The sequence below is a fragment of the Trachypithecus francoisi genome, unplaced genomic scaffold (genome assembly GCF_009764315.1).
Source record: "Trachypithecus francoisi isolate TF-2019V2 unplaced genomic scaffold, Tfra_2.0 Lachesis_group2, whole genome shotgun sequence".
Taxonomy (NCBI): Eukaryota; Metazoa; Chordata; class Mammalia; order Primates; family Cercopithecidae; genus Trachypithecus; species Trachypithecus francoisi.
In genome coordinates this window covers 84,594,122-84,619,966 of record NW_022681465.1, presented here as the reverse complement: position 1 = coordinate 84,619,966, position 25,845 = coordinate 84,594,122, and the positions used below count along the sequence as shown (strand labels likewise).

General features: G+C 41.4%; 1 protein-coding gene across 4 annotated transcripts; it reads right to left on the bottom strand.

Annotated features, from left to right (window-relative positions):
* Positions 1 to 691: 691 nt before the first annotated feature.
* FST (follistatin) lies at positions 692 to 7,363 on the bottom strand. 4 transcript variants are annotated; one of them, XM_033179551.1, is made up of 6 exons: positions 6,906 to 7,363; positions 4,727 to 4,918; positions 4,080 to 4,298; positions 3,508 to 3,732; positions 2,598 to 2,828; positions 692 to 2,124 (listed from the first exon to the last, which is right to left on the bottom strand). In XM_033179551.1, coding segments are annotated over exons 1-6 (954 nt in total). In that variant the 5' UTR covers positions 6,991 to 7,363; the 3' UTR covers positions 692 to 2,122. The 4 variants fall into 4 exon arrangements, with proteins under 4 accessions (XP_033035442.1, XP_033035440.1, XP_033035443.1 ...); XM_033179549.1 differs by having other exon boundaries at positions 692 to 1,861; XM_033179552.1 differs by having other exon boundaries at positions 2,598 to 2,825.
* Positions 7,364 to 25,845: the final 18,482 nt, after the last annotated feature.

Below are 25,845 nucleotides of genomic sequence, written 5' to 3'. Positions count from 1 at the left end.
ATATGTATTACAGGGACCATTGACTGATGTCCTAAACACCATTCTGAAGCTCTAATAGTGTATAGTGCAAACTGTGAAATATTGATACATTTCCTCTTACAATGAGTGACATTATTTGATCCCCATAAACCATGGGTATCATCGTGGAAATTCACCTCCACCCCATTCCCAACTCATCAAGTCCCTAGCATTCCAACACTGTAATGCCTACTTCTGCAGCTGATATTCTGATTTCTAGAATGTGCTTGTCAAATATTATGTCTGTTGTCACCTTTCCTTGTGATGTGTGTTGTTTTTTAGAAGACTGAAACTGCAGTGTATTTATAGGAAAGTAAGATAAAGGGTGTCCCTGGCTATGGTGATGAGCTTGCAACAAGGACAGCTAAAATGATGGTGCTTTTAAAGAGGAAATATTAGCCTTGGTATATTGCAGAAAAGAATCCACATCTACAGTCTGTTCCTTCTCTGGTTAGTGACAGGTATATGCCACTCTTACAGTGGGGTTTCTGGACCTCAGATCCCTTTATCTTTCAAACTCCAGTGAAGTGATCTATAACTAACCTCACTCTGGAGTTTCTACTGCCCTGGTCATGTAATTTCAGAGATAGCTACATTCCTCAGCAAAGGTATCATACACATTTTTACTCAAAAGTCCAAATAACTTCTTTTGCATCATCAGGAATTGAAACCATTGGCTTTTTAAAATTTTTTATTTTTTCACTCATCATTTATTTACAAATACACATTATAACTTTTATATACATTGCACATTTACATGGTAGAAAAGTACAAAACTATATATTTAAATGAATTTATATTTTAACTTGCCATGTTTGAAAATATAAAATTGCATCGAAAAAAGTATTATGAAAAGCAAGAAACTTGAACTGATAAAGCTTTGATAAAACTTTTAGTGACACATTGGTTGAAAAAGAACTAATTTAAAAGGTACAGCTGACTAGCTTAAAGGAAACACCTAACAAAAGGTTGAATGTGTAGCCTTCACCATCCTTTAGTCTCCTGACACCCGCATCATTTCTTTGTATCTGTAACATCTTAAAAGTACATTACTAGAATTCTAATCATCTCCTCTCTCACAAATGTCTTCGTCATAACAAAAGAACTGAAGTAGGAGTTTCCTCAAAGATGCTTATCCTCTGTACCTTGTATTTGAGTAAGAGTGATAATGCCTTTTGGTCAGTCAAGGTTCCTTGTAAACAAAACCCGAGGGATCATGTATGTACAGATCAGGCAGCAGAGAATCCAATAAATAAACATGACAGAAACTGACATGCAAGTTTGTTGAAAGTGGAAAAGAGTCTAACAGTGAAATGAAGGGAGACAGATGAGTGAGTGAATAGTAAGGAATGGACTTAAATGGTTTACAAGGAAAAAAAGCTTTTACTTTACAAGCAAGAGACCTCACAATAAATAACAACTGCTCTTCCTTTCACGAATAAATTTCTTCAAAAACAAGGTATACAGTCAACCAGACATTTTATGTATAAATTATAAAACATGACACAGTATAAATAAATGTCTACAAGTCTCAACTATGGGCCTCATCCAGTAGACCTCACAATGAATGCCTCTCCGTGTCCAATGAGTAACAAGGTGGCTTGGGAGAGAGCTTTAGGACAAAGGTCCTTTAATGTATAGTTTCCCCCCCAAATAAATAAGCATACACTTATTTACAGTATGGACAATATATTTTTCTTTTTTCTTTTTTTTTTTTTTTTGCCCAAAGGCTATGTCAACACTGAACACTTGTAGAGAGTTTACCACTCTAGAATAGAAGATATAGGAAAGCTGTAGTCCTGGTCTTCATCTTCCTCCTCTTCCTCGGTGTCTTCCGAAATGGCTAGATGGGGGAATACAGGGGAGCTGTTGTTTAAATACGGACAACAACAGCGCAGAAGCAGCTCAGTGTATTTTTCAAAGCCCTCTGATACAGCCATATTACAGCGTTGCATTTTTATGTGGCTTGCAGTGAGATGCTTTTTTTGTTTTTGGCATCTGCTGTTATGCAATAAGTTAAAAAATTTTTTTTAAAGCATAATCTATGAAGTCAAAAACTGCAGAAAGTTCTGAAGAATCAATGGCTCAGGTTTTACGGGCAGATTCCTGAAATTAGATAAAAAGCGCTCTTGTGTTCTAGGTATAACTGCTTTGGGTCCTTAATTCAGAGTTAGTAGAGGCAACTGCAAAAAGCAGCAGCCCATGTATGACAATATGAAGCTGTCTTTGGAAAAAACAAAGCAAAACAAAAAAAAAACTTTTGAAGCAGTTAGTTTAGATTCAAATGTTAATAAAGCAAACAGCAAAGCATACTACCAAAGCACAAGAAATAGGGGAAAACAACTGGAAATAGATTTTTAGAGGTAACCCCATTGATGATCACTGGATAAATCCTAAAAGCCAAGAAACATTGTAGAGAATTTTTCTGTGGATTATTGAATTGCTGGTGATACTTAGCAGCTTCCTAATTTGAACAGAAACGGATTTATGTGGGAGATCTGCGTGCTTTGTAAGTGTCCATTCCCTAGGGATTGCCTGGGAAAGCCTTAAATGGCAGCAAGGTTAAAAATCGCACTTACAGTTGCAAGATCCGGAGTGCTTTACTTCCAGCAGCACACCTGAGGAGCAGGCAGCTTCCTTCATGGCACACTCGCTGGCATAAGTGGCATTGTCACTGGCACAGACAGGCTCATCCGACTTACTGTCAGGGCACAGCTCATCACAGAGGGAACACCGGCCTCTCCCAACTTTGAAATCCCATAAACATTTTTTCCCACCAGTGCACTGGATATCTTCACAGGACTTTGCTTCTAGGATATAATACATCTGTGATGAGTAAACTGATTTCCCCATATCCCCCTTTTCTCCCTTTCTCTAGTCCTCTATCAATAAATATAAACATAATTTATATCTTATTACTAATGGGGGTAATGGAGATATTAAGCAAAAATGCTGGATAATAAAACTGAAACTCAAATGCATACACACATACACACACACAAAACCTCTGCAGTCTTTCTTACATACCACATTAGTGCATTAAAATAGTATTTTTTTTAGAACAGGATTTTACAATATTCTCCAGTTAAATATGTATCTTATTATTTCCCACAAGTGGGATCTTTTACAAATGAAAGAATTCCATTAATTACTAGAATCTGATAACAGATTTCTGGAACTGCTAAGTAATTATTTTTCGCTTCCAGCAAGTCTGGCACTTAAAAAAATGTGTAAAATTGAGTGAGTTCTAAGTTTTCTAAGATGGAATACTGTTTCTTGCTTCCTGCTGGCATTTGAATATATATGTCAATGCCTCCAGAAGACAAAGGTTTCCATGAAGAATGCTGTGGTCACAACAGTCACCAAATTGCAGCATATTCTCCCTATGGTGTTTTGGGATGCCTTGGGCTTACTTATTTGTTAACCCCACAGTTTAATACTAGAACTAGCCTGTTTTCTCTTTTTCCTTCCTCAATCCGGAATACCTACTGATACACTTTCCCTCATAGGCTAATCCAATAGATCTGCCCAGCAGGCAGGTAGCCTTTCTCAGGTGGCAGGCACTGGAATAGGTGACTCCATCATTCCCACAGAGATATTGCTCAGAGGAAGTGGGCTCTGGGCAAATCCGATTACAGGTCACACAGTAGGCATTATTGGTCTGGTCCACCACACATGTGGAGCTGCCTGGACAGAAAACATCCCGACAAGTCTCTGGAACAAAGAAGGAAACACACATGAATAGGTACCTTCTAGTCCTTAGGGAGCGAGCACTTGAAGTTACCAAGGAAATCATGACACTGAAGCATCTAGCTTTCAAAAGGCAATTTTGGGAGACCTGTAGTTTTCAAGAGAGAATCTATGATTCTAGGTTGGTCCCCTCAGTGTTCTTAATGAGTCTCTAGAAGTTAGAAAAGGACTCCTTTTTGGTTTCAGTATTATTATTATCAGGCTCTTACTGTGGACTACACCATCCCCCAGAGGTCTCCTAGAGGGTCTACTTTAGGTACAAAGCTGGAGGAGGGGACAGATCCAGTCTTGCTCAACAGGGTAGGACCTACTTTTACATCTGCCTTGGTACTGGACTTCCAGTTCTGGCTGCTCTTTACATCTTGCCTTTAGGAGTGCACATTCATTGCGGTAGGTTTTCCCGTCCAGCCCGCAGACTGGACCCTTCCAGGTGATGTTGGAACAATCCGGGGCGCAGACGCAGCGGGGTTTGTTCTTCTTGTTCATTCGGCATTTTTTCCCAGGTCCACAGTCCACGTTCTCACACGTTTCTGTGAGTTGGAAACAGGCATGGATTAAAACCAGAGCCAGGCAGTCTGCAGGTCAGCCAGGAGGGCTTCGGGTGCCTTGCGCAATCGTGCAGCCCTGAGTTTGCGCTGGAGGGGCCCCAGGCTCTCTCCTAGAAGACTGGGAGTTGATGAAAGGGTGCGGACCTTGGGTTGTGCCCCACACCCAGATTTCTCTCATCAAGGGGCACAGGTTGGTGGGCTTCACCACCACACTCGGCTAAGAAGTCTGGGGTGTTTTACCTACAGCCTGTAACAGGCAGAATTCGAGTCTGCACGGTTTACCAGGGCAAGGGACAGAAAGGGGAAGCCCAGGAACAAAGCTCTCCTACTCCCAAACCCCAGTCAGTAGTGGGGAAGCTAAGGGTAAGACGCCCTCTACTGAGGACCTGGAAGTCGGGAAGGAGTCCTACCTTTACAGGGGATGCAGTTGGGGGCTCCCCCGTTGAAAATCATCCACTTGAAGAGTGTGTTGTCATTCACGTCCTCCTCGGTCCATGAGGTGCTCAGACGGCCGGTGCTGCAGCACTCCTCCTTGCTCAGTTCGGTCTTGTACAGGACCTGGCAGCGGCCGTTCTTCGCTTGACGGAGCCAGCAATTCCCAGCTGTGAAGAGACGGGGTGGGGAGGTGGGTGAGTGAGCAGTGAGTAGTGGCAAGGCAGGGAGAGCGAGGTGGCAAGCGAAGGAGACCGGGCGGGGATGGGGAGGGGGTGAGCGTGGAGGAGGGGAAGTGAGAGAGACACGAGAGAAAAGTAGGAAATAAATCGAAAGGGGTGAAAGGGTGGATAAAGAAGTGGGGGGTGGGGGGGAAGCCCTGATCACAGAGATGGGAGGTGGGCGAGAGGGAGGGAGGGAGAAAGGGAGAAGACAGGGCGCCCCAGCCATATCAATGTCAGTTACCAGTGACCCAGACACAACACGTGCAGCTTGCACTGACTTTTACTAGACTGTTTACTTTTATTCGTCCCATTTCATAACCTGCAGAGACTCGAAGAGCAGATTAAAGAACCTGACAAAAACAGGATGCGACGTATGTTTTTACATGTTGGTTTCATGTAGGCGGTACAGGAATTATTTGTAACAAGGGTTAAGAAAGTAAGAGAATGAGAGAGAGGAGAGGAGAGGAGAGAGATGGGGGCGGAGAGAGAGAGAGAAGGAAAGAGAAAGAGAAAGAAAGGAAGAAAGGAAAGAAACAGAGAGAGAAAGAAAGAAAAGAAAGAAAGAGAGAGAGAGAAACAGATCAAGCAAAAGGCACTTCTGAAAAATGAAAGCAAAAAGCAACCCGGCCCAGCCCGGAGCTACCCCGCGTGGCCTCCAGGCGCAGCCCGCCCGACGGGCCCGTTTTGCAATCTGCCAGACCCGAGCATGCCCGCGGCCACCGCGATCTTTCGAAATCTCCGAGGGCTGCTTTCCTCCGCGCCTACGTCCGGGCACCAGGCAAAGCCTCTCCCCTAAAGGCGGGCAACCCAGCGCAGAAACTTGCAGACGGCGAGGGGCAGTGCCCAGGAGGGCAATTTACAACATACTTAAAATATTAACGCTGAAGCAGGGAAAGTAATGCCTTAAGGGGGGTGGGGGAGGAGGCTTCCTACCATTTCACGGTTATATGTACCTATCTCATACCTAGCAAGAAATATTTGCAAGTGATTTCTCCCTCTTCCCCCTTTTTAATATTCGGATTTGGGTCGGTAAGACTTCTCATTAATCACCAATAAGACTTTAACAATCATTGGATTGCAAGCTGCTATTATTATTTTAAACATTCTGCCCAAAGACTAATTGAAAATAAACAAATCTATTTTTAAAAGGCAAGCTTCAGAAATTTGCTCTTAACCCATTTCAGAATTTAAGTCAGTTATGGGCTGCTCACTGTTTTACAGAAAGCCAAGGGTCAGAAAGAAGAATGAAGCAGAGGGGAAAAAACTCAAAGTGCTGAAAGCACTTTGGGGTAATAATTTGGCTTTTCTTTTTTCTTTTTTTTTTTTGCGAGTATGGGGGATGGGGTTGGAAGAAGCATCCACTAGGCAGAAAGCTACTTCCCTTGAAAATTTTCGGCACCCACATTTCCAAGTTTGGGCAAAGTTTCTGAAACTACGTCCCCCAGTCACCAAAGAAAATTCAGTATCTCTCCCCTGACCCCCCAGGTTTTCTTTTCTTTCTTTCTTTTTTTTCTTTTCTTTTTTTTTAAAGTATCCTAAAGATGTGGGAGGGAGAGAGATGAGACTGCAAATGGGTCGACTGAAATCTCCAGGCTACTACTGATACTTGTTCTCCTTCTTCAGAGCCAAACAGAGGAGATCACATCTAAAGTTATCATGGCCAGAACTTTAGATCTGCCAGAGCATCTAACCCTAACTACTAAGACCCCAGCTCGCTCCCTTTCCTTTTTCAAGATACCCGAGCTTCAAACTCCGTTCCCAGTCCTAAAGTGTCATTGCCTACAATTTTCCCACTCCTCTCCATCCCGGAGTCCCCAAGTTGGTCCAACATCTTCCGAGAGCCGCGTTGCTCAGAACAGACCAAGCGGAGACCACAGAAAAGTCGACCCTCTGCCCTCAGCCGAGCCTCCCCAGCGCATCCCCCCTCGCTTACCCTGGGCACTGCGGTCCTCCATGAACTGGCAGAGCAGTAGCAGCAGGAGGCAAAGCCCACCCGGCTGGTGCCTTGCACGGACCATCCTGGGGGCAGGCGCGGGGCGAGGAGCGCTGCGGCGCGGGGAGCCGGCGCGGCGGCGGGTGGCTCGGAAGAGCGGCGCGCGTCGCAGAGGCCAGCGGCGGAGGGCGCAGCGATCCTGGCGCAGCCCCGCGCTCGCCGCCGGCCGCCCGCGCGATTCAATGGACGTCAGAAGCCGGGCGCAGCCGCGCTTTAAATCTAGACGGGGGTCTCCGCGGTTTGCGGTGGGCGGTCTCCCAGTGTGTGGGGCTGTGGGAGGGCGGCCGCGAGCGAGGGTGTGCGCGGCTCCTTGGGGGTGGGGAGCTTTTAAAAGTTCAGTGTGAATCAGGTGACATTTCCCACCTTCTGGAAACCCTTCCCAATTATCTTTCGGAGATGCCCGAAATCAAAACGGCTGGAGGGGAATCGGCGAGTTCTTATTTGCGTAGGAGCGAGAGGGAGGGGGAAGGCGACCTGGGCGGGGGTTGGGGGCGACGCGTCGGGGGTGGGGAGTGGGGAAGAACACCCACTTCAAGTCCTGCTCGCCGCCGCTCGCCGGCAGCGCCGGCGCGCCCGGGGTGGCGGGTGTGTGTGTGAGTGTGTGTGCGCGCGCGAGTGTGAGAGGGAGGGCGCGGTGGGGGCGCTGGAGGCGGCGGCGGGGGAAGCGGGGGAACCCGGGAGTTTGTCTCCGTGCTGCCTCTCCTCCGCTCCAAAGAGACTTTGCAAACGCCGGAAGAGCCCCAGGCTGCCCAAATATCCCGACCCGGATCGGGTCGGAGCGCGTCGGCTTCGCCGCGGTTCCGGGCACCCGCAGCCTGGGCGCGGGACCCGCGAGGTTTTGTGTCTGCTTCTGTGCGTGCCTGACTTTGCGGCCACCCCTAGCCCAGAGGTGTTGCTAGGAACCCCGGCCCCGGCACCTTCCACCCTGGCAGAGCGCTGCCGAGACGCGGCCCTTCGTCTGGACGAGTCAGAAGCAAACAAAAATGTTTAACACCTCAGGCCCGGTCTCCCCCCCGGCACAGCCTCGCCCTCTCCCTTTCTTTTCTCCCCTTTCACTTCGCGGCGTCTGGAGTCGGAGCCCGGAGCGGGGGCGCCGACGTAGGCGGTCTGGCCCCCCTCCTTCCTCCCCGGCCTGGAGACTCCCCAGTTTCTGTCCTGTGTGCCTCTGTCTCTCAGTCTCCTCGGCTCCAATCTCTCTCTCTCTCTCTCTCTCTTTCTGTCTCTCTCTCTCGCTCTCCCTCCTTCTCTCTTTTCGCAGAATAAAAAAGATTGCAACATCCATAATGAACTTCTGTAGCCTCACTTTATTAAGTACAGTGCCTGGCATTCTTCGCTGAAAGTTGGCGGGTCTCTCATTTATAACATTTTTGGCACCGCTGAATGAAACTGAGGAGGCGATATTTCCTTTTATATAAAACGATTACTTCACGGAAAATGCTATATTGTTTATTCCAAAGCTGCCTTTTAAATTTTTGTTCTTTTCGCTTCTGAAGCCCGAAGGCCAACAGACAGCGAAGTATGCAGACAAAATTCTTGGACATTCGCAGGTCACTGGGATTTGTTCTACGAATTTCAAATCCGCCCTTCTCCCCCCATCAACCCCCTGTAACTCCCCTCCCCCCACCAGACCCTCCCCCAGTCCTCCTCTCGCCCTCCCACCCCCCATCTTCCATCAACCTTCCCCCCTCCACAACTGCAAATAACTCAGTGATAACAGATTTTTTTCCACCAACTGCAGGAGATAGTGCTAATCTTTTAATAAAAGATCCCATTACAATGGGATCTGTCTGGACAGACTATAATAGATCCCGAAATACAGCCGTGCTAATATTAGAAGACAGTTGTTTGGGTGCCTCTCAGACGGGCCCAAGCCCCCCTTTGAAAGTGGGCCTGAATCACAAAGCCCCGCGGCCGCCGCACCTGCACCGCGCGCATTCGGTGCAGCAGGCTGGTAAAAACCGGTGACCTCGCCGCCGCTTTTCGCTTTATAATTACCGTCGTGAGGACGGGAGGGGAGGGGGCTCGGGCGGCCCGGGCGGCCCTGGAGAGGCTGGCTTTTTGCTCACTTCAGACGGCTGTGGGGGCTCCACATCCTTCTTAATCTTTCCAGAATCATTCTGTCTCTGTTTCTATCTCGCTGTCTCTTTCCCCTTCTCCCTTTCCCTCCAGTCCTCCCACCCATTCCCTCCGCTCTCTTTCCCCTACTCCTTCCCCTCTTCTTTCCTTCCCTCCCTCTACCCGGACTCTACCCGGACTCTCCCTCCCTTTTCTCCCTCTTTCTTTTCCAGTCTCCTTTTCTCTCTTCCCTCCAACTCATTAATGTAGAGTTGTTTAGTGCCCTCTAATGGCAGACGACATTAACAATTAATAGCAAACTGTCCCCTTTGCAGGAGCCGCCACTCAATGGCAGAGTTCCAAAGCTGAATTTATTTCTCTTCTTTATTCAGAGAAACGGTATAGTCCTTATACAATGAGGTGCTGGAGGGAAAGTTTGTTTTCTCTGCTTCAAGGTTCCCCCACCCCCGCCCGGGGAAAAGTTAAAGGAAAGAGAACCTAACAAGTATTGTTACTTGACTTTCCCCCCCACCCTGTCTTTTAATGGCAGCAAGAGACACAGCTTCTTTTTAAGTTAGGAGTATCAAACCGTATATCCAAGGTTGAAAAATAAACATTCCAAATGCATAAAAGATCTTAAATGGTAACTGGTTGGATCTTATGGCAGTGCTATAAACGATCATACATAATTACATGGTTTTATATTTGTCTCTGGTTTAAATATATTTATTGGTCCTCGATTGGCCAGTAGCGTCTGGAAACTGGGGTCTTTTTCTTAGACTTGCCACCCTAGGACTATACAAAATATTTAAATTTTACTTATATGCCTAGTTGTATATGAAGTCATCTTGCCTGGAGAAATATAGAATCACATTTTAATCCATATTTATTTTCTCAATATCTTTGGGAAGATTGTTTTAAAGTTCATAATGTCATCGTATTTTACAGCCATATAGCAAGGAGAATAGTGATATAACTTGCATGTTCTTATTAGATTTTAATTTTGTTCATTCCTATATGTACATATAACATGTTTAGTTTATGTATAGTTTATGTATATAGAAACAACTGATGTCACAAAAACTTCCTAAATCAATTTAAGTTGTATCCTCACAATTTCAGTATGATTGGGTAAAAGTAAAAATTTCATTTCTATTTCATTTTTTTTGTCTATGTAAGATCAAATACTCAGACCAGTCATTTGACTAAATTGATTGCATTGGCTAGTTGTTTTGGCATCATGTAATTGTCTTGGCTAAGCCAAAGCAGACACAGTAGCTCTCACTGTAAAAAATGTCACCACTCATAGGAGTCCCTCAGTACCAGAGGCTGACCCAACACAGGATTACTTCTCGTCCCAGAGAAGGTGACCCTGCAGGTCAGGGTTGAGGTCACTGGCAAACACACTGTGGAAAACACAAGTGCTGTGTTGCTTTTGCCCTTTTGAATAAGCAGCTTGGTGTTTGTTTAATGATACAAGCTCATCCTGTTTTTCAGCTGCACCTTGGATAGTATTGATCTGCTTGGGAGAATGTCGGCTCCAAATCAGCACAGATCAGTCACCACGACTCTTGCCATCCAGGGTTATCTTCAGATCATAACTGAGGAAATGAGACACAGGTCAATACTGGTTCCATATGGGCTTCCTGTGGGCATCAGCAAGAGATCCATCCCATTTCTGTCGTATGAAATGGTACCACACCTGTTCAGTGACATCACGGAAAAACAACTGCTATTTCTTTTACTGTTATATCGCCTGTAAATGTTAAATATTGGGTTTGTAGATAGCTAAATATCAAGGGGACATTTAAAAATAAAAATGTCGCCTTTCATTTTTGTTGTATGCCTCCAAGTTTGACTTCTTATTTTTTTTTCCTTTCTGCTCTGCCAAAAAAATATGTAAATTATGAGAAACACAGTAGGACCACTTTGTAACTGAATTTCTGGGCAGCACACAAAAAGACTACTGTTTTCTGATTGGTCTTTTGTCAGCTTCAAAAGCTATCTACCTTCTGAAGTTTATAAATTTAAAATATTAGAGTTTAGCAAATGATTTCAATCTAACTCCCTAGATAGCTATTTAAACTCATATGACATTGTTATTTGAGACCAAAACTGACCTGGTTAAATTTCAGTACCTAAAAAGAGAACATGGAGGGAGTGGGGTGAGGTTACATAGGGAGTATTTAAAAGTCATGAACTGAGTAGCTTTTATTTTGTTTGTTTGTTTTTTGCCTTAAGATTAAATGTCAAGCTGTTTTTGAAGTTAGGTGTTTTGTAAAATGAATATGTTTTCAAGTGCAAATAATCAATCTTGATTAGATAACAAAAGTTAAGCATTCAAAAAACAGGCTAAAATGATTTTAACATCAGATTTTGTTTTAGGTACAAAACAGTTAATGTGTCATAGTCTTTGGCATTATGCAACTTCATAGGCTAGCACAAGGATTTGAGTAGGGGGTTGGGGGCAATAGTTCTGTATTGGTTGAATCATTGCAGAACTAAAATGTTAAGAAATGTGAGTACGTAAAAGCAATGTTTATCCAAGATATCCAAACTACCAGTCAATGAAGTTTTTAAAAAAATCATTAGAAAACATATTTTTATATATACAGTACTGAGAAAACAATGGATTACTTGAACTTCTCTCTTTTCAGTGTTGCTTTGGTGTTATACAGACCTGATCAATCATGGATAGCTCTTCCTTTTTGATGCTACTGGTTTCTGTGTAACATTTTTATTGCTTTATTTTCCCCTTTAATTTTAGAAATATTTTCAGGTTTCCAGAAGTCAGCTAAGCTACTTGTCACATAGTCACGTAAACTAGCCATATTAGTATATTCCAATTGAACATAATTAAGTAATTAAAATAAATCTTTGGAAATAATTTAAATTATGCCTTAGGATGGGGTTGTTACATTGGATTAATAGAAAATTCTAAAGTATTTTAGGTCACTTTGACAATATAAATGATTCATATATTTGGATATGACTGAAAATATCTGTGTGTGACCTTTAGCACTTTTAACCCTGATTCCATTTACACTTTCAACTGCACAGAAGGTGTGAGGAGGGCAAACCAGGATTTGCTGTTCAGTTTCCCCTACTTTATGTTGGAAATAATGTGTCAATCAAAGTAAGAGCCACCTTTCTGGATTATTCCTTGACTGAGGGTGAGTAGCATGCTGTAGTTACTTTGTTATATTTTATTTTCTGGTCCCTTATTTTAGCTTTCCATAGAGTAGCAGTGGTATGCACACTTAATAACTAGTGCTTTTCTAGGTCTTTGCCTATTTAATATTACAATCAGTAGTTGATACAATTGCTGTTTGATCATCCATCATATTGTCACCCCACTTTTTAATTTGACGTGAATTCTGTCTCATTTCTGATGCTGAACTCACCTAAGAAGTGAAATACTGTTGCCAGGCGAGATGTCAAAGTCCTGGCATTGAAAAGTGGTCAACTTGTGGGTTGGTAAGAAGAATTTACTGATGACAGTGTGGGTTTGAAGATGGAAAGTTTTATTAGAAAGAAAGAATGCTGCAGAAGAAGTGCAGCAGAGCCTCTTAGCAAGAGAGGACCGAGAATGCTTTGGCAGATTTTTCCTTCGGGGTATTTATGGACCTTAAAGCAGGAGCTTAAGAGTAATTTGGACCACATTAGCCATGCAGGTCATGATAAACAATAACGTTTGTAGATACCTTGGTGCCTTAATGTCAGCAAGGGTTGCACAATGAGTTTCAATATGCATACCTTCTGGAGATGTCTAGAAACTCTAGTTACTTACAAATTTTTGGGAAGGAAACCTGGAACCATATGCCTGGTTTAGATAATAGGAAAGTCGAATTACTTCTGAATTCCTCAGATAAGGAATTTTGTCTCTGGATGGCTTGCTTGATGGTCACCAGGTGATTTTTGCTATCCTCAATTATGTTTACAATAAATTCAAATTTTACAAGTTAGTTGAACATGATTTTGAATATCCTATTGCATCATCTTGTAGAATTTTCAGTTAGTCTTGGATTCATCTTGGAAGCAGAGAGTGAGTCTTACCAGACACTGAATCTGCTGGCACCTTGATCTTGGACTTCCCAGCCTCCAGAATCATGAGCAATATATTTCTGTTGTTTATAAAATTATCAAATCTAAGATATTTTGTTATAGCAGCAGCATGAGCTAAGAAGACAGTCATTGTTCCTCAACGGGGAATTCATTACAAATCAATTTTGCACTTTTCCTTTGTACCTTTGTAAAAAATCAAACAGCTTAATAAGTGCGTATCTACTTATGGGTTCTCTCTTCTGTTCCATTGATCTATTTGTTGATCCTATGCTGGTACCACACTACCTTGATTGCTATAACTTTATAGTAAGTCATGAAGACAGGTAGTGTAATTCCTACAAATTTTTTCTTTTTTTTCAAGCTCACTTTGAATATCTTACTTGTATTTTTATATCACTTTTAGAATCTGTTGATTTTGCAAAAAAAAGCTCAATGGGATTATGATTAGGGTAGATCAATTTGGTGAGAATGACATTTTAAACAATATTGAGTCTTCAAAACCAATAACATGGCATATCTTTGCATTTACATAACTCTTCTTTAACTTCTCTCAACTGTGTGTGTGTGTTGTTTTTCTTAATTTTGGCTGGCATTGAAAACATGTTGAAGTAGGATATTATATGCCATTTTAAGCTCTGTGGCTCAAAGGACCTCAATAGGTTGTAAAGATTTTCTGGTGCAGGCTGATACTTGTTTTCAGACTTCCCCAAGCTGATTGTCTGTGGTCAGTCAAAAAGAGTATATTGAGCACACTTACCAAGAGTAGTGTGCTGACTCATCAAAATCTCCAGCATGCACTCTTTTGGTGTTTCTTTTAGACCATAGTCACTCCTTTAAATGAATACTCTTCATCACCATGAGATTTACACTCAGTGAGTGTTAAGAATAATTATCTATTAGTATTTTGTTGAGTATTATTTAATCATGTTCATGCACATAGACTCCTACTCAAAGCTATCCATTATTGTGTTTACGCTCCGAGAGACAGAAATATGCAGTTTCCATTATGCCAACATTTGAGTGGCAGTTACTTTCTGCCTTTATTCCTTATTGGAGAGTTATGGCATCTTTTCCGTTGTTATTGCTCTCCCTGACCCATTCATCTTCTCTGTAGTTTACTTTCCCCTTATATCTCATTTTGCATCCATCAGAAGAGCTAGTGCTATAGCCTAAAGTTGTACCTTTTGTAGCATGTATTGGCTTATTTGGTTTTTCATGTAAATGCCACATTCAAAAGTAAACAATACTTTGTATTGTTTACCCAACAGTACTATTAAATATTTAACAATGGGTTGAGGTCAAATGGTGATGACACAACATGTGGAAATACGGGACAGATGATGCATTAAGTGTTGAAATAAATTATTTCAACACATGGTGAGCCCTGCTATTTTTTGGACTAAAAATATGTATACACACACATATATATAATGAGAACTACTAGACGAATGACTCAAAGGCAGTCTTGGTCAATATGTGCTTAATCTCCCATAAATAGTCACTTTTTAGCAATATAAAATCATGAGTGTATATACAGGAAGTTCATTTATTTGGTTTTTCCTTTTTTTTTTTTTTTGATACGGAGTCTTGCTCTGTCACCCGGGCTGGAGTGCAGTGGCCGGATCTCAGCTCACTGCAAGCTCCGCCTCCCGGGTTCACGCCATTCTCCTGCCTCAGCCTCCGGAGTAGCTGGGACTACAGGCGCCCGCCACCTCGCCCGGCTAGTTTTTTGTATTTTTAGTAGAGACGGGGTTTCACCGTGTTAGCCAGGATGGTCTTGATCTCCTGACCTCGTGATCCACCCGTCTCGGCCTCCCAAAGTGCTGGGATTACAGGCTTGAGCCACCGCGCCCGGCCTTATTTGGTTTTTCAATACATTAAATAAATGATTCTCTTGAACTGGCCTCAGTGCAGTTTCCTTGCAAATAAAGATATGAAAATCATCAACAGGAAACATGTGTTAATGGCTCATATGCTGGGCAGATGGAAACATAGTGTAGAAGAACCATTTAGTTGAGATCATTTTGGCCCCAAGACTTCTAATTTTTGCTTTAGCAGAAAACATTGCTTTGGCCAGCCAGATGACACAACAATCACATTGTCAACATTTTCATTTTTGCCAGAGCACCAGATTTCCTGAATAAAACCATTAGGCAGTATTCTTAACTTTTTCTTGTTCCCAGTCTCCTTGAGAAGCTATTGAAAGATATGGACCATCTCCCCAGAATAGCACAAAGACACAAACACATATACAGTCACACAAAATGTTGCATTCATTTTAAGGAGGTCAGAGGCACTCTGAAATCCTTGCATATATCTATTATTTTATTCTTTAATAATAGCTACCATGTTTTACTGCCTATTCCATGCTAGACATATGAAATACGTCATCTCTAGTTTTCTTAACTACTCGGCCAGGTAGAATCGACCATTTCCTAGATCCCTCTGCAAAATAATAGGGCAAGGCTGAGTCAGAAGTACTTTACCAGCCAGCTTCTAGGAAGTGATTATAATTTAGGCTTCCCAAGGATTAATGAGAAAAAGGAACAGATCTGTAATTACTCCTATATTCAAAGCAACTTAAGATACTTTTAAAGATAATGTTTTTTCTACTGTTATTCATAAAATCTAAAGCTGAAGAACATAAAACATGCAAGCAAAAAAAGTCAATTACATTTTCCAAATTCTCTGGTGAAGATAGAGAAGCAAACAGGACTAATCTAGTTGTAGCTTTCTTGGAGATTTTAGGATAAACGAGAAGGCAGATATTAAATAAGTAAGTACTATACAACAAATTATGAGGAAGAGGGTCAAGGAAAGTCTTCTTGATGAAATGATCTTTAGCTGTGATTTTTGGTTGAGGAGGGGTTACCCAGGAGAAGGCAGTGCTTGTGGAGAGATGGAAGAGTATTTGCAAAGCCCAGAAGACAAGAAAGGAACCATTTGAGGAACCAAAAGAAGTTTAGTAATGATCAAAGCACAGAGTTTGAGAATGAGAGTGGAAATTGAGGAAAATGAATAAGTGGATGATCTAGATCATATAAGCTCTTGTAAAATCTTGGGCTTACTGGTATTTCAGAGGAAATCCACGGGAATATTGTAAGTAGAAGGTGGCATGGGTCCCTTTTCACTTAGAAACTCTCTGCCCATTTGAACTGTGGAAATAAATGGGAAGGCATTAATGGTGGTAAAAGGGTTACCTTCAAGATATGATTATCAGGTAGAATTGGTAGATTCTGTCGATTGATTGAATGTGGGGTATGAGGGAAAAGGAGGAAACAAAAATGACTCTTGGGTTTCTGGTATGAATAAGTGAGTGGATGGTAGTATAGTTTTCTGATATAGGTAACAATGGAGGAAGGACAGTAGGTTTCTGTTTGGGACTTGGATTCAAGGAGCCTGTAAGAGTTAAGAAATTTTGAATGTCCTATAATGCCAGGGTGACCTTTATTGAGAAATGTTTTATGGGTAACACAGCTCAGTCTTCCTTGCTGACTCTAGAAACAGCCAGTTTTACCTAGATGTGACCAATTACAACCAAGAATACAAGGCACTTTGAAATGAATTGATCAAACAAATAAAAAAGAATAGGTAGTTGTTTCACTAATACCCAAGATAACACATGTTCCTCCTTGCACTTCCTAAGCACTAACTTTAAGGGACAGCAGCAATTCAAGATATGAAACTTATATGATGACAGGATGAAAGAGGTCCAAACACTGTCTTACGATACACCACTGTTTCGGAATCTTTGTGTTGTGTAGACCAATCTCAGCCTCCAGAAGGCCACCTAGGATCCAATGCCTGGAGTGGGGCTAAACAGAGTGGAAGATGAGAAATCCATCCCCAGCTATCACTGGCATTTAGTCATTAAACAATATTTATTAAGTATGTATAGTATTTATAGAGTGTAATTGAGTGTACAAAGTGATATGAAACTGTTAGAAAAATGGTTGCTGGGGAATTGACATTTATATGGTTCTAAATAAATCAGATGACTTTATTGTTTCAAGGGGGGAAATCATAACAACATAGTGGAAAGATCATCATGCAAGTCCAGTGGTCAATCTTCATATTACTGTGGTGGAACAACCAGCTATAGCTGTGACCTGATGTGATGGAATGCAAAGAAGTGACCTTACCTCTGATGAATTGTAGCCACAAATGTGTGAATGGAATCTAATCAAGATGTTAGCTCTTGCTTCCCATTTATAGGAAATTCAGGAGGTAGAAGAACTACCCAAGAGAAGCAGACAGACAAATCCAGAAGGTGAGTCAATCTACAGAACTGACCTGATATTATCAATAATGGGAGCCTATGGGTAAATGCTTCTTCTGTCTTCCTGAAAAAAAAATTTAGAGTTTTCTGTGCAGTTGAGCAAGCAGTCACAATGAAGGTGGACAGCTCAGTAATGCATCTTTGTATTGGTTCCCTTTCTTTCTTCTCTCCTCCATTTCTCAATATTTTCCCTCGAATCACATACTCCAATCAACAGCTTACATTTGACCTAAGCCCTTCTTTTAGGCTTTGTTTCTGGGGAAGCTGCATTAAGTGGAAGTGAAATGCTGCTGATAGGTTTAGGGAACCAATGAGGCCACAAAGTCATGTAGTATTTTTCATACAACATAGACTTCCTGAATCAGTAAGGACAAAGATTACATGTGTATACCTCTTACGATTATAGGACAGGAATGACATATAGATAAACTTGATCTAATGAGAGCAGAAAAGGATTCTAAAGCTATAATCAATTAACAGTATCTGTGGTAGGCACCATATAGAGGTGTATTATCCACACATGTTTGTTACCTTTGAGACTAAAAAGATGAAGGTGATTAAGGGGAATATAGGAGGTAATTACATACATTACTGGAGGGGGAAAAAAGCTTTCATTTCCAGATGATTTAGAGAGATCATTTATGAACCCCAGACAGTGCTCCTAGGCATTTCCCCCAATCCCCATTGAACTCCTCTTTCTTCTTCTGTGCAACCTTACTGATCTCCAAATGTGCTCCTGCCTCAGAAACTTTGCATTTATGCTTCTTTGACTTGGAAAACTTTTCTTTTAGATGCAAGGATGACTTGTTGCTTCACTTCCTTCAGGTCTCTGCTCAAATATATTTATCACTGGGGCTATTTAATTACTTTGAAACCTAGTTTCTACTGAAAAGGCAGTATAAATGTTTATTTTTTCCCCCTTTACATGTTTTTAAAGTAAGATGTAGGTTGAATGGCTATTTCAAATGATGTTGACAAATGAGGTTTCTGTTGTTTGCTCTTGTTTTTCCTTTCTCAAAGACTGGTTCTCAAAAGATACCATTATGGACTTATGGGTATTCATAGATTTTCAATTAACTGTAACCATTGTTCTTTTATTGCCTAAATCATTATAATGTTGGCCAGTGGAAGTCCCTTCCAGGTAGCCTCTGCATCTTTTTCACACAATCCTGTCAATCTTGGAAAGTTTGCTTGCTTTTGGTGCAAATTGTCCTAGACTGACCTTACATCTTTGCTGACCCAGGCACAGAATTAGCCTGTCTCCAAGAAGACCTGATTTTTTTTTATAATTGAGGAATGGCATTAGAGGTGAAAATCTGGGTGCTAGAGGTACTCCTTGCTACTAGAGTGACATTACTTTTAGGATATTTCAATTGTACAGAGCTAGAAAAAATATATTTTTTAAAATCACAAATTTATGTTGATATTTCCAGTTCCATTTCTTTAAAAAAATTACAGCTTTGGTTGGGCATGATGGCTCACGCCTATAATCCCAGAGGCAGGCAGATCACCTGAGGTCAGGAGTTCAAGATCAGCCTGGCCAACATGGTGAAACCCTGTATCTACTACAAATACAAAAATCAGCCGGGTGTGGTGGTGCATACCTGTTAATCCCAGCTACTTGGGAGGTTGAAACTGGAGAATCGCTTGAACCCAGGGGGCAGAGGTTGCAGTGAGCCGAGATTGTGCCATTGTACTCCAGCCTTTGCAACAAGAGCATAACTCTGTCTCAAAAACAAACAACAAAAATTTTTTACAGCTTTATTGAGTTGTAATTCAAGTACCATAAAACTCATTTTATTTTTTGAGACAGGGTCTCACCCTGTCACCCAGGCTGGAGTGCAGTGGCATGATCACAGCTCACTGAAGCCTGGACCTCTGGGCTCAAGGGATCCTTCTACCTCAGCCTTCCAAGTATCTGGGACTACAGGCATATGCCACCATGCTTGGCTCTTTTTTTATATTTTGTAGTGATGGGGTCTCATTGTGTTGCCCAGGCTGGTCTCAGACTCCTGCAGTTAAGTGATCCTCCCGCCTGGGCCTCCCAAATTACTGGGATTGCAGTCATGAGCCATGTGCCCTCCAAAATGTACTTTTGAAGTGTATAATTTAGTGGTTCGTGGTATATTCACAAAGTTACAACTGTCATCACCAGCTAATTCTAGGATATTTTTATTACCCAGAAAGAAAACCTTTACTCATGTCACTTCCCATTCCTGCTTTCCCCTAACCCCTAGCAACTACTAATCTATTTTCTGTCTCTATGGATTTGCTTATTTTAGACATTTCAAGTAAATGGAATTATATAGTATGTGACCTTTTGTATGATTTTGCAACTTTCACTTAGCATAATGTTTTCAAAGTTCATCCATGTTGTAGCATGTATTATTGGTACTTCATTTCATAAAAGTGGTTGAATAATATACCATTGTATGGATATATGACATTTTGCTTCTCTGTTCATCAGTTGATGGACATTTGGGTTGTTTCCACCTTTTGGCTATTGCGATAAATGTTGCTATGAACATTCACATACAAGTTTTTGTGTGAGCATGTGTTTTCATTTCTCTTGGGTATATACCTGGGTGTGGAATTGCTGGGTCATATGGTAGCTCCATGTTTGTCTTTTTGAGGAACTATCAAACTATTTTCCAAACAGTATTTTGGAAACCATTTGCACCATTTTACATTCCCACTGGTAATATACGAGTGTTCCAGTTTCTGCACAGCCTCTTTAACTTTTATTATTAATCATCATTTTAACTATAGCAATCTTAATAGGTGTGAAGTAGTACCTCATTGCATTATTTTTTGATTTTTGAAAGTAAATTCCACTTGAAGCTAAAATCATATAAAGACATTCTATAGGGAAGAAACACAAAACAGCAGCCTGTACATTTCAGCCTAAAGAAATTCAAATGCACAACCGTGAACTTTGGTACTGATAGACATAAGAGAGGAAAGTGACCTACAGAGCCTGCAGCACAACTTAAGGAATCTGTTTTGCAAGGAAACACATTTCCTAGGTAGGGTGCCAACTCTGTGGTTGTAAGAAGGCAGCTCCCCATCAGCACAGAAAGATGGACATCTTGCAACTAAACCATAGCAGAGATGAGGGAGTGGGACACTTATTCAGAGCTGAACGTCTTTTGCATAAAACATGCCGGACATAATTCCCTGGGTCTTGCTCTCACCTCTGTGGCTTTTTTTTTTTTTTTTTTGGAGTTTCACTCTGTTGCCCAGGCTGGAGTGCAGTGGCACAATCTCAGCTCATTGCAACCCCCGCCTCCCAGGTTCAAGCAATTCTCCACCTCAGCCTCCTGAATAGCTGAGATTATAAGCGCCTGCCACCATACCTGCCTAATTTTTATATTTTTAGTAGAGATGGGGTTTCACCATCTTGGCCAGGCTGGTCTTGAACTCCTGACCTTGTGATCCACCCGCCTCAGCCTCTCAAAATGCTGGGATTACAGGCATGAGCCCCTGAGCCCAGCACCTCTGTGTGGTTTTGATCTACATTTTCCAATTCAATTTTAACTTTACATTTATTTAATTTTTTTATCTTATAGTTTTTAACTTAGAATTTTACTTTATCATTCTCATGGTGCTGTGAAAATCTCGATTCCTGATATCATTAATACATCACTTATTTTTTCTATGCTATAAAGGATCTGATTTCAATACCTTGCTTTTTTATGGTATAAAAGATTTTAAAACCCTTTAAAAATATTTACTCTTAGAATTTGGCCTTTAGACTTGTCCTCCTTTGTAGAGAGAACACTCTTTTCAACAGGCTGGATTTGGAAAAGAGAAAAAGAGAATTTACTGAAACAGAAATACAGGGGAAGTATAATAGTATGTCTTGGTAAGTTTCAAACAAAACAAAAAAAGAAAACCTCTTTTTTCCTCTGGTGTAAAAAAGTAATACGTGTCACTGCAGAATATCTGGAGTATATAGTAAAAGAGAAAATTGAAATCATGTGTTTTCTTACCACCCAGAGATAGCAATGATTAACGTTTTGGTGTATATCCATCCAGAGATTTTTCTAAACCTAAAGGCAACGATTCAGGAGATCACCAATACCAGTCCAACAGGGCAAGCAGCATCTTACCAGCAGAGATCATGGTATTCTGGAAAATGTAGGAGTTAAAAACACTTCTCACTTTTCAGGATTCCTGCCAACATTCAGGGTCTAGCTTTGAGAAGAAAGGCTGGTAGGAAGTAGACAAAGGTTCAGGGTTCTCAGCCTGCAGATTGAGTTTCAGGCAGGCTTCCAGATCAGGTTGTCATTGAAGATATAGGTGACAGGATGGAAGATTCGTGGGTCTGAGGAAAGTTACCTGTTGCTGAGCTCTGTAAGAATCGTGGGGCGATGGCTACTGTGTGTTTCTTTTTCCTTTTCGGACTATCTCAGGAAAGGAAGTAGACTTGGTTTCTGCAGATGGAGGGCAACAGAGGCTCCAACTTTGGCTTCTGAGGAAGAGAAAGCCAGGGAACCAAGACAAGGACTAACAATATGCAGCTTGAAAGTGAGGTCAATTTATTTTCAATTATATTACACATGTTTTGGAAAAAACAAAGGCTTTAAAAATATGGTTTAACATAGTGATTTTTTTTCAGCCCAAACTACTAGCGAATGTAACTCAATGTTTAAAGAAGCACTATAGAGTTGTGATCACTGAGTATATCATGTTAATGACTGTTCTTAATGGAAGGACCAGAAAATTGTATTGTTATGAAAAGCAATTAGAGATATTTGAGGAATGTATATTCTTGTTGCTCTTACAATAGCTCAACAGCAATTTTTTTTCTTTTTTTCTTTTTTTTTTTTTTTATAATAGCTTTCAGTCAAAGTGATGGTTTTCCCCAGAAAGTTCTAATAAGATGCAAGCTACACATCAGTAGAGTGCCTGGTCCAGTTGTGGGTGTTCAATGAATATTAAACACCAGCAACAATCATTTAAATTTCCTATGTTATGTTTGCCCTAGAAAGGATCTCTTCAGCAGAGCTGTGGATTAAAGATAGCCTGGGGCTGCAAGAAAGAGAGACATAGTAACTTTGTCCACAGCCCAATCCCACACATCAATGTGTCAGAACAAAAAGATCAGTATATGGCAGTAACTCCTGCAATCCTCCCGGCACACTGAGCTACCTTTTCTTGCTATTGGCTCTTTATGAATAAAGAGTTGAATCCCCCTGTGATAAGGCAACTAAAAAGTACTGGCATTTTGAAAGGGATAACCTGTGAATATGGTCTTGGGTTTTACTTACATATTTACATCTCCCCAGGTCTAGCTGCAACTTGAGAAGTTGGAAATAAGGAGATAAGTATTCTTTGGCCCAAATGAAGGGCAGAAGTCAGTCTCTCCTCTGATCTGCAGTCTGGATCTCGTATCTGTGAGTTGAATCTCTGTTGCATGAGGAACAAGTGCAGATTGTGCAACAGAGGGCCCCCTGTGTGCATCTGACAGGAGAAGTTTGTTCCGAGTGTCATAGTGTTGTTTTCATCTTGATAGACTAGCACAGTCTGGTGAAATGGTTGGGGGAGGGTGCTGGGGAAAAGAGAAATGCCCAGGTAGCTGAACAATGAAAGCTTACGTGTTACATGTCAGAAATGAAAGGAAGCTCAGTGAAACCACTGGCTAGCTGAGGCAACTGAGAAAGTGGAATAGGGATTTTAGGAAGAATAACATTTGCAAAGACTGAAAATAAGGCAATCAGAAACGTGTACTTGAAAAGTGATGGGAAACACAGTGAAATGTCCATTAACCACAGCACTATCACCATCAATCATCTTTAGTCTATGATGAGAATTCAAAACTCAAGAAAGACCTGTCTTGGCCCATGTCTATACTTCATGTTGAAGTATTTATCTTTGTCCTTGTTGCTAGTAGATGCTGCATTACTATTCATGTGTATGAATGGGGCTCAAAGCTGCCCGGTTAATGATGCACAGTTCAATCTCATCTAAGCACACATGTAGACAGGCTGTCTCTCACCATTGGTGGCTTTGCCTGTTCACCTCTGGGGCTGCGTGAAATCTCAGTTAACAAAAAGCTCCTCTAGGTTTGAAATATGCAGCATTGATCTGTTTGACTCCTGGGAAACTGCCTTGGTCAGGGTATATGCCACGTTACTAACTGTTCAGCTTCTACACATTCTTCCCACTCCTCTTAACTTGGCTGTGCTTCTAATCAAGCCCCTTTGGCCTGTGGTGGGCACAGCTGCTGTGGTTTAGTGCACATGTTCGGGGACAGAGATTCAATGAACAGAGCTTAAATGCTGATGCAGTGACTCTGGAACTGTGTTTTTGGAACCCTTGTGTTTCCACTCATGTCAATTCTGGCACATGGGTGTTGATGTGGAGACTGCTGGGAACGTGGGTGGGGATCCAAGTTACTATTGTTTGTCCTTTGAACAGGTACTTCCAGGGCACAGGTTTAGTTGACTGCCTGGTGTCATGTCTTGGTCCTTTTGGGGTAATTTCCAGCAGAAGGGAGCTTCTTGGAACAAGTGTCCTATTTTTTTAGGCTGCCCAAGCATCTCTGAACAATAAGTTTCCTAAGTGGTGGAATTTGCATTTAGTTCTCTCCTCAATGGATTTGTGAAGGTTTCCTCTGTGAAGGTGGCTACACTACCTCAGGTTTGGATTATATTTTTGCATTGGGATTATTTTGCGTCATCTAGGACAGAATCCCATGGGATCTCATGTTGTTTCTTGTGCTTCGGGTTTAGAAGTAGAGTCACTGAATATATAGAAGTTCCTGAATGATTGCACCAACGTTACATGATACTGCCTTCTGTGCTGGCTTGATTTTTAAGAGGATGCTGGGCATAGTCTGATTCTGGCTTGTAGAAGCATGGTTTTGTCTAGCACACTGCACAAATAGATGTACCCGAATTCAACTGGTGGTAGAGAGCAGATTTCATACTTTAGCAAAGTCTGCCATAGAATCTAACATACTGGCTTCATCATAATTTTAGGAGTTTAGGGAAATTCTCTTGTGAAGATACCTACTTGTTAGGAATCTGGTGTAAGAGTATGAGTTGGGTTAACAGAATATTGAACCAATAATATCAAAGATGTGGAAATAAAGTGGGCCAGGATTAAGTTTAAATTTAAGAATTAAGTTCTAGGCTTTTTGAGGATTGTCTCTGATACCACAGAACTTGATCCCCTTGGTTCATTGAGGAAAAACATATGTCTGTAAGACAGATGTGAAATTTGGGCACTTATTTTCTTTACCATATTCTATATTCAAAATTTCTGCTTCTTATCAAAACTTCTCTTTGCAAATAGATTTATATGGCTTTGTCAAAATAAAAATAAAAGAGGTGAAGCATACACGTAAGAAAATGTTTCTTATTTGTTAAGTTGAATGGCTGATATAAATTTATTTGTGTAAAAATTAAATAATGTATATATTTAATATATATGAATTTTTAGTGTATATAGAAATGAGAAGATATACATATTATATAACAAATTGCTATATTGGGGGATTAGGGAGGCATTGATCTTTCTACTTTTTGGTATTATTTGAATTTTCATTCAGTATGTTAATTTTGTAAAGAACAAATATATATGTTTATTGGTCAACTTTGGCTTTTTCTGAGGCAACCCTAGTCCCTCTATAAAGTGAAGCAACATTTTTTAATGTATCCCTAGCTGCTTAAGGATAAAAGAAAATTCAGGCAGGTTAAGTATTGGCAATTCCCAAAGATAAAATTGAAGAGAATCAACACTAAGAGTTAAACTAGTTGAATAAAGAGTGAAGATTGCCAAGTATTATAAATATGTGGCTATTCACTTCATTATGTATAGCTACTGTGACTGATGGTTTTGACTTTCAAGAGAACAAAAGAAGAGAGAGATGCAGTTGTGTCTCTTAAGGAGTGTCCAATTAAGGTATAGACTAAACACATTAAACAGCTATGCACTAATTCCAACGCAACCTTAACCCATGTGAGTGACAGTGTAGCATACATGATATATATCATGTCTAAGTGATTTCAATATAGAAACATGTTCTGTGTGAATTTGTTGGCTTAGCTAGTCATGGTCATTATGCTTCAGTGAAAGGATCATTTGAAATCAGTAAATCCAATTCAAAAAATACACATGAAAATGAATAAATCATATTTTAGTGTTCCCCAGAAGATTAAATTTTTTTTTTTTTTTGAGACGGAGTTTCGCTGTGTCGCCCAGGCTGGAGTGCAGTGGCGCGATCTCGGCTCACTGCAAGCTCCGCCTCCCGGGTTCCTGCCATTCTCCCGCCTCAGCCTCCGAGTAGCTAGCTGGGACCCGCCTCAGCCTCCGAGTAGCTGGGACTACAGGCGCCCACCACCTCGCCCGGCTAGTTTTTGTATTTTTAGTAGAGACGGGGTTTCACCGTGTTAGCCAGGAGGGTCTCGATCTCCTGACCTCGTGATCCACCCGCCTCGGCCTCCCAAAGTGCTGGGATTACAGGCTTGAGCC

Coding starts and splice junctions, on each gene's coding strand:
- FST (XM_033179549.1), bottom strand. CDS start 6,990: ATGGTCCGTGCAAGGCACCAGCCGGGTGGGCTTTGCCTCCTGCTGCTA. Junction 4,919..6,905: donor GGAGGACCGCAGTGCCCAGG/GTAAGCGAGGGG, acceptor GTCTCTTCACAG/CTGGGAATTGCTGGCTCCGT. Junction 3,733..4,079: donor GTACCAAGGCAGATGTAAAA/GTAGGTCCTACC, acceptor TCTTTGTTCCAG/AGACTTGTCGGGATGTTTTC.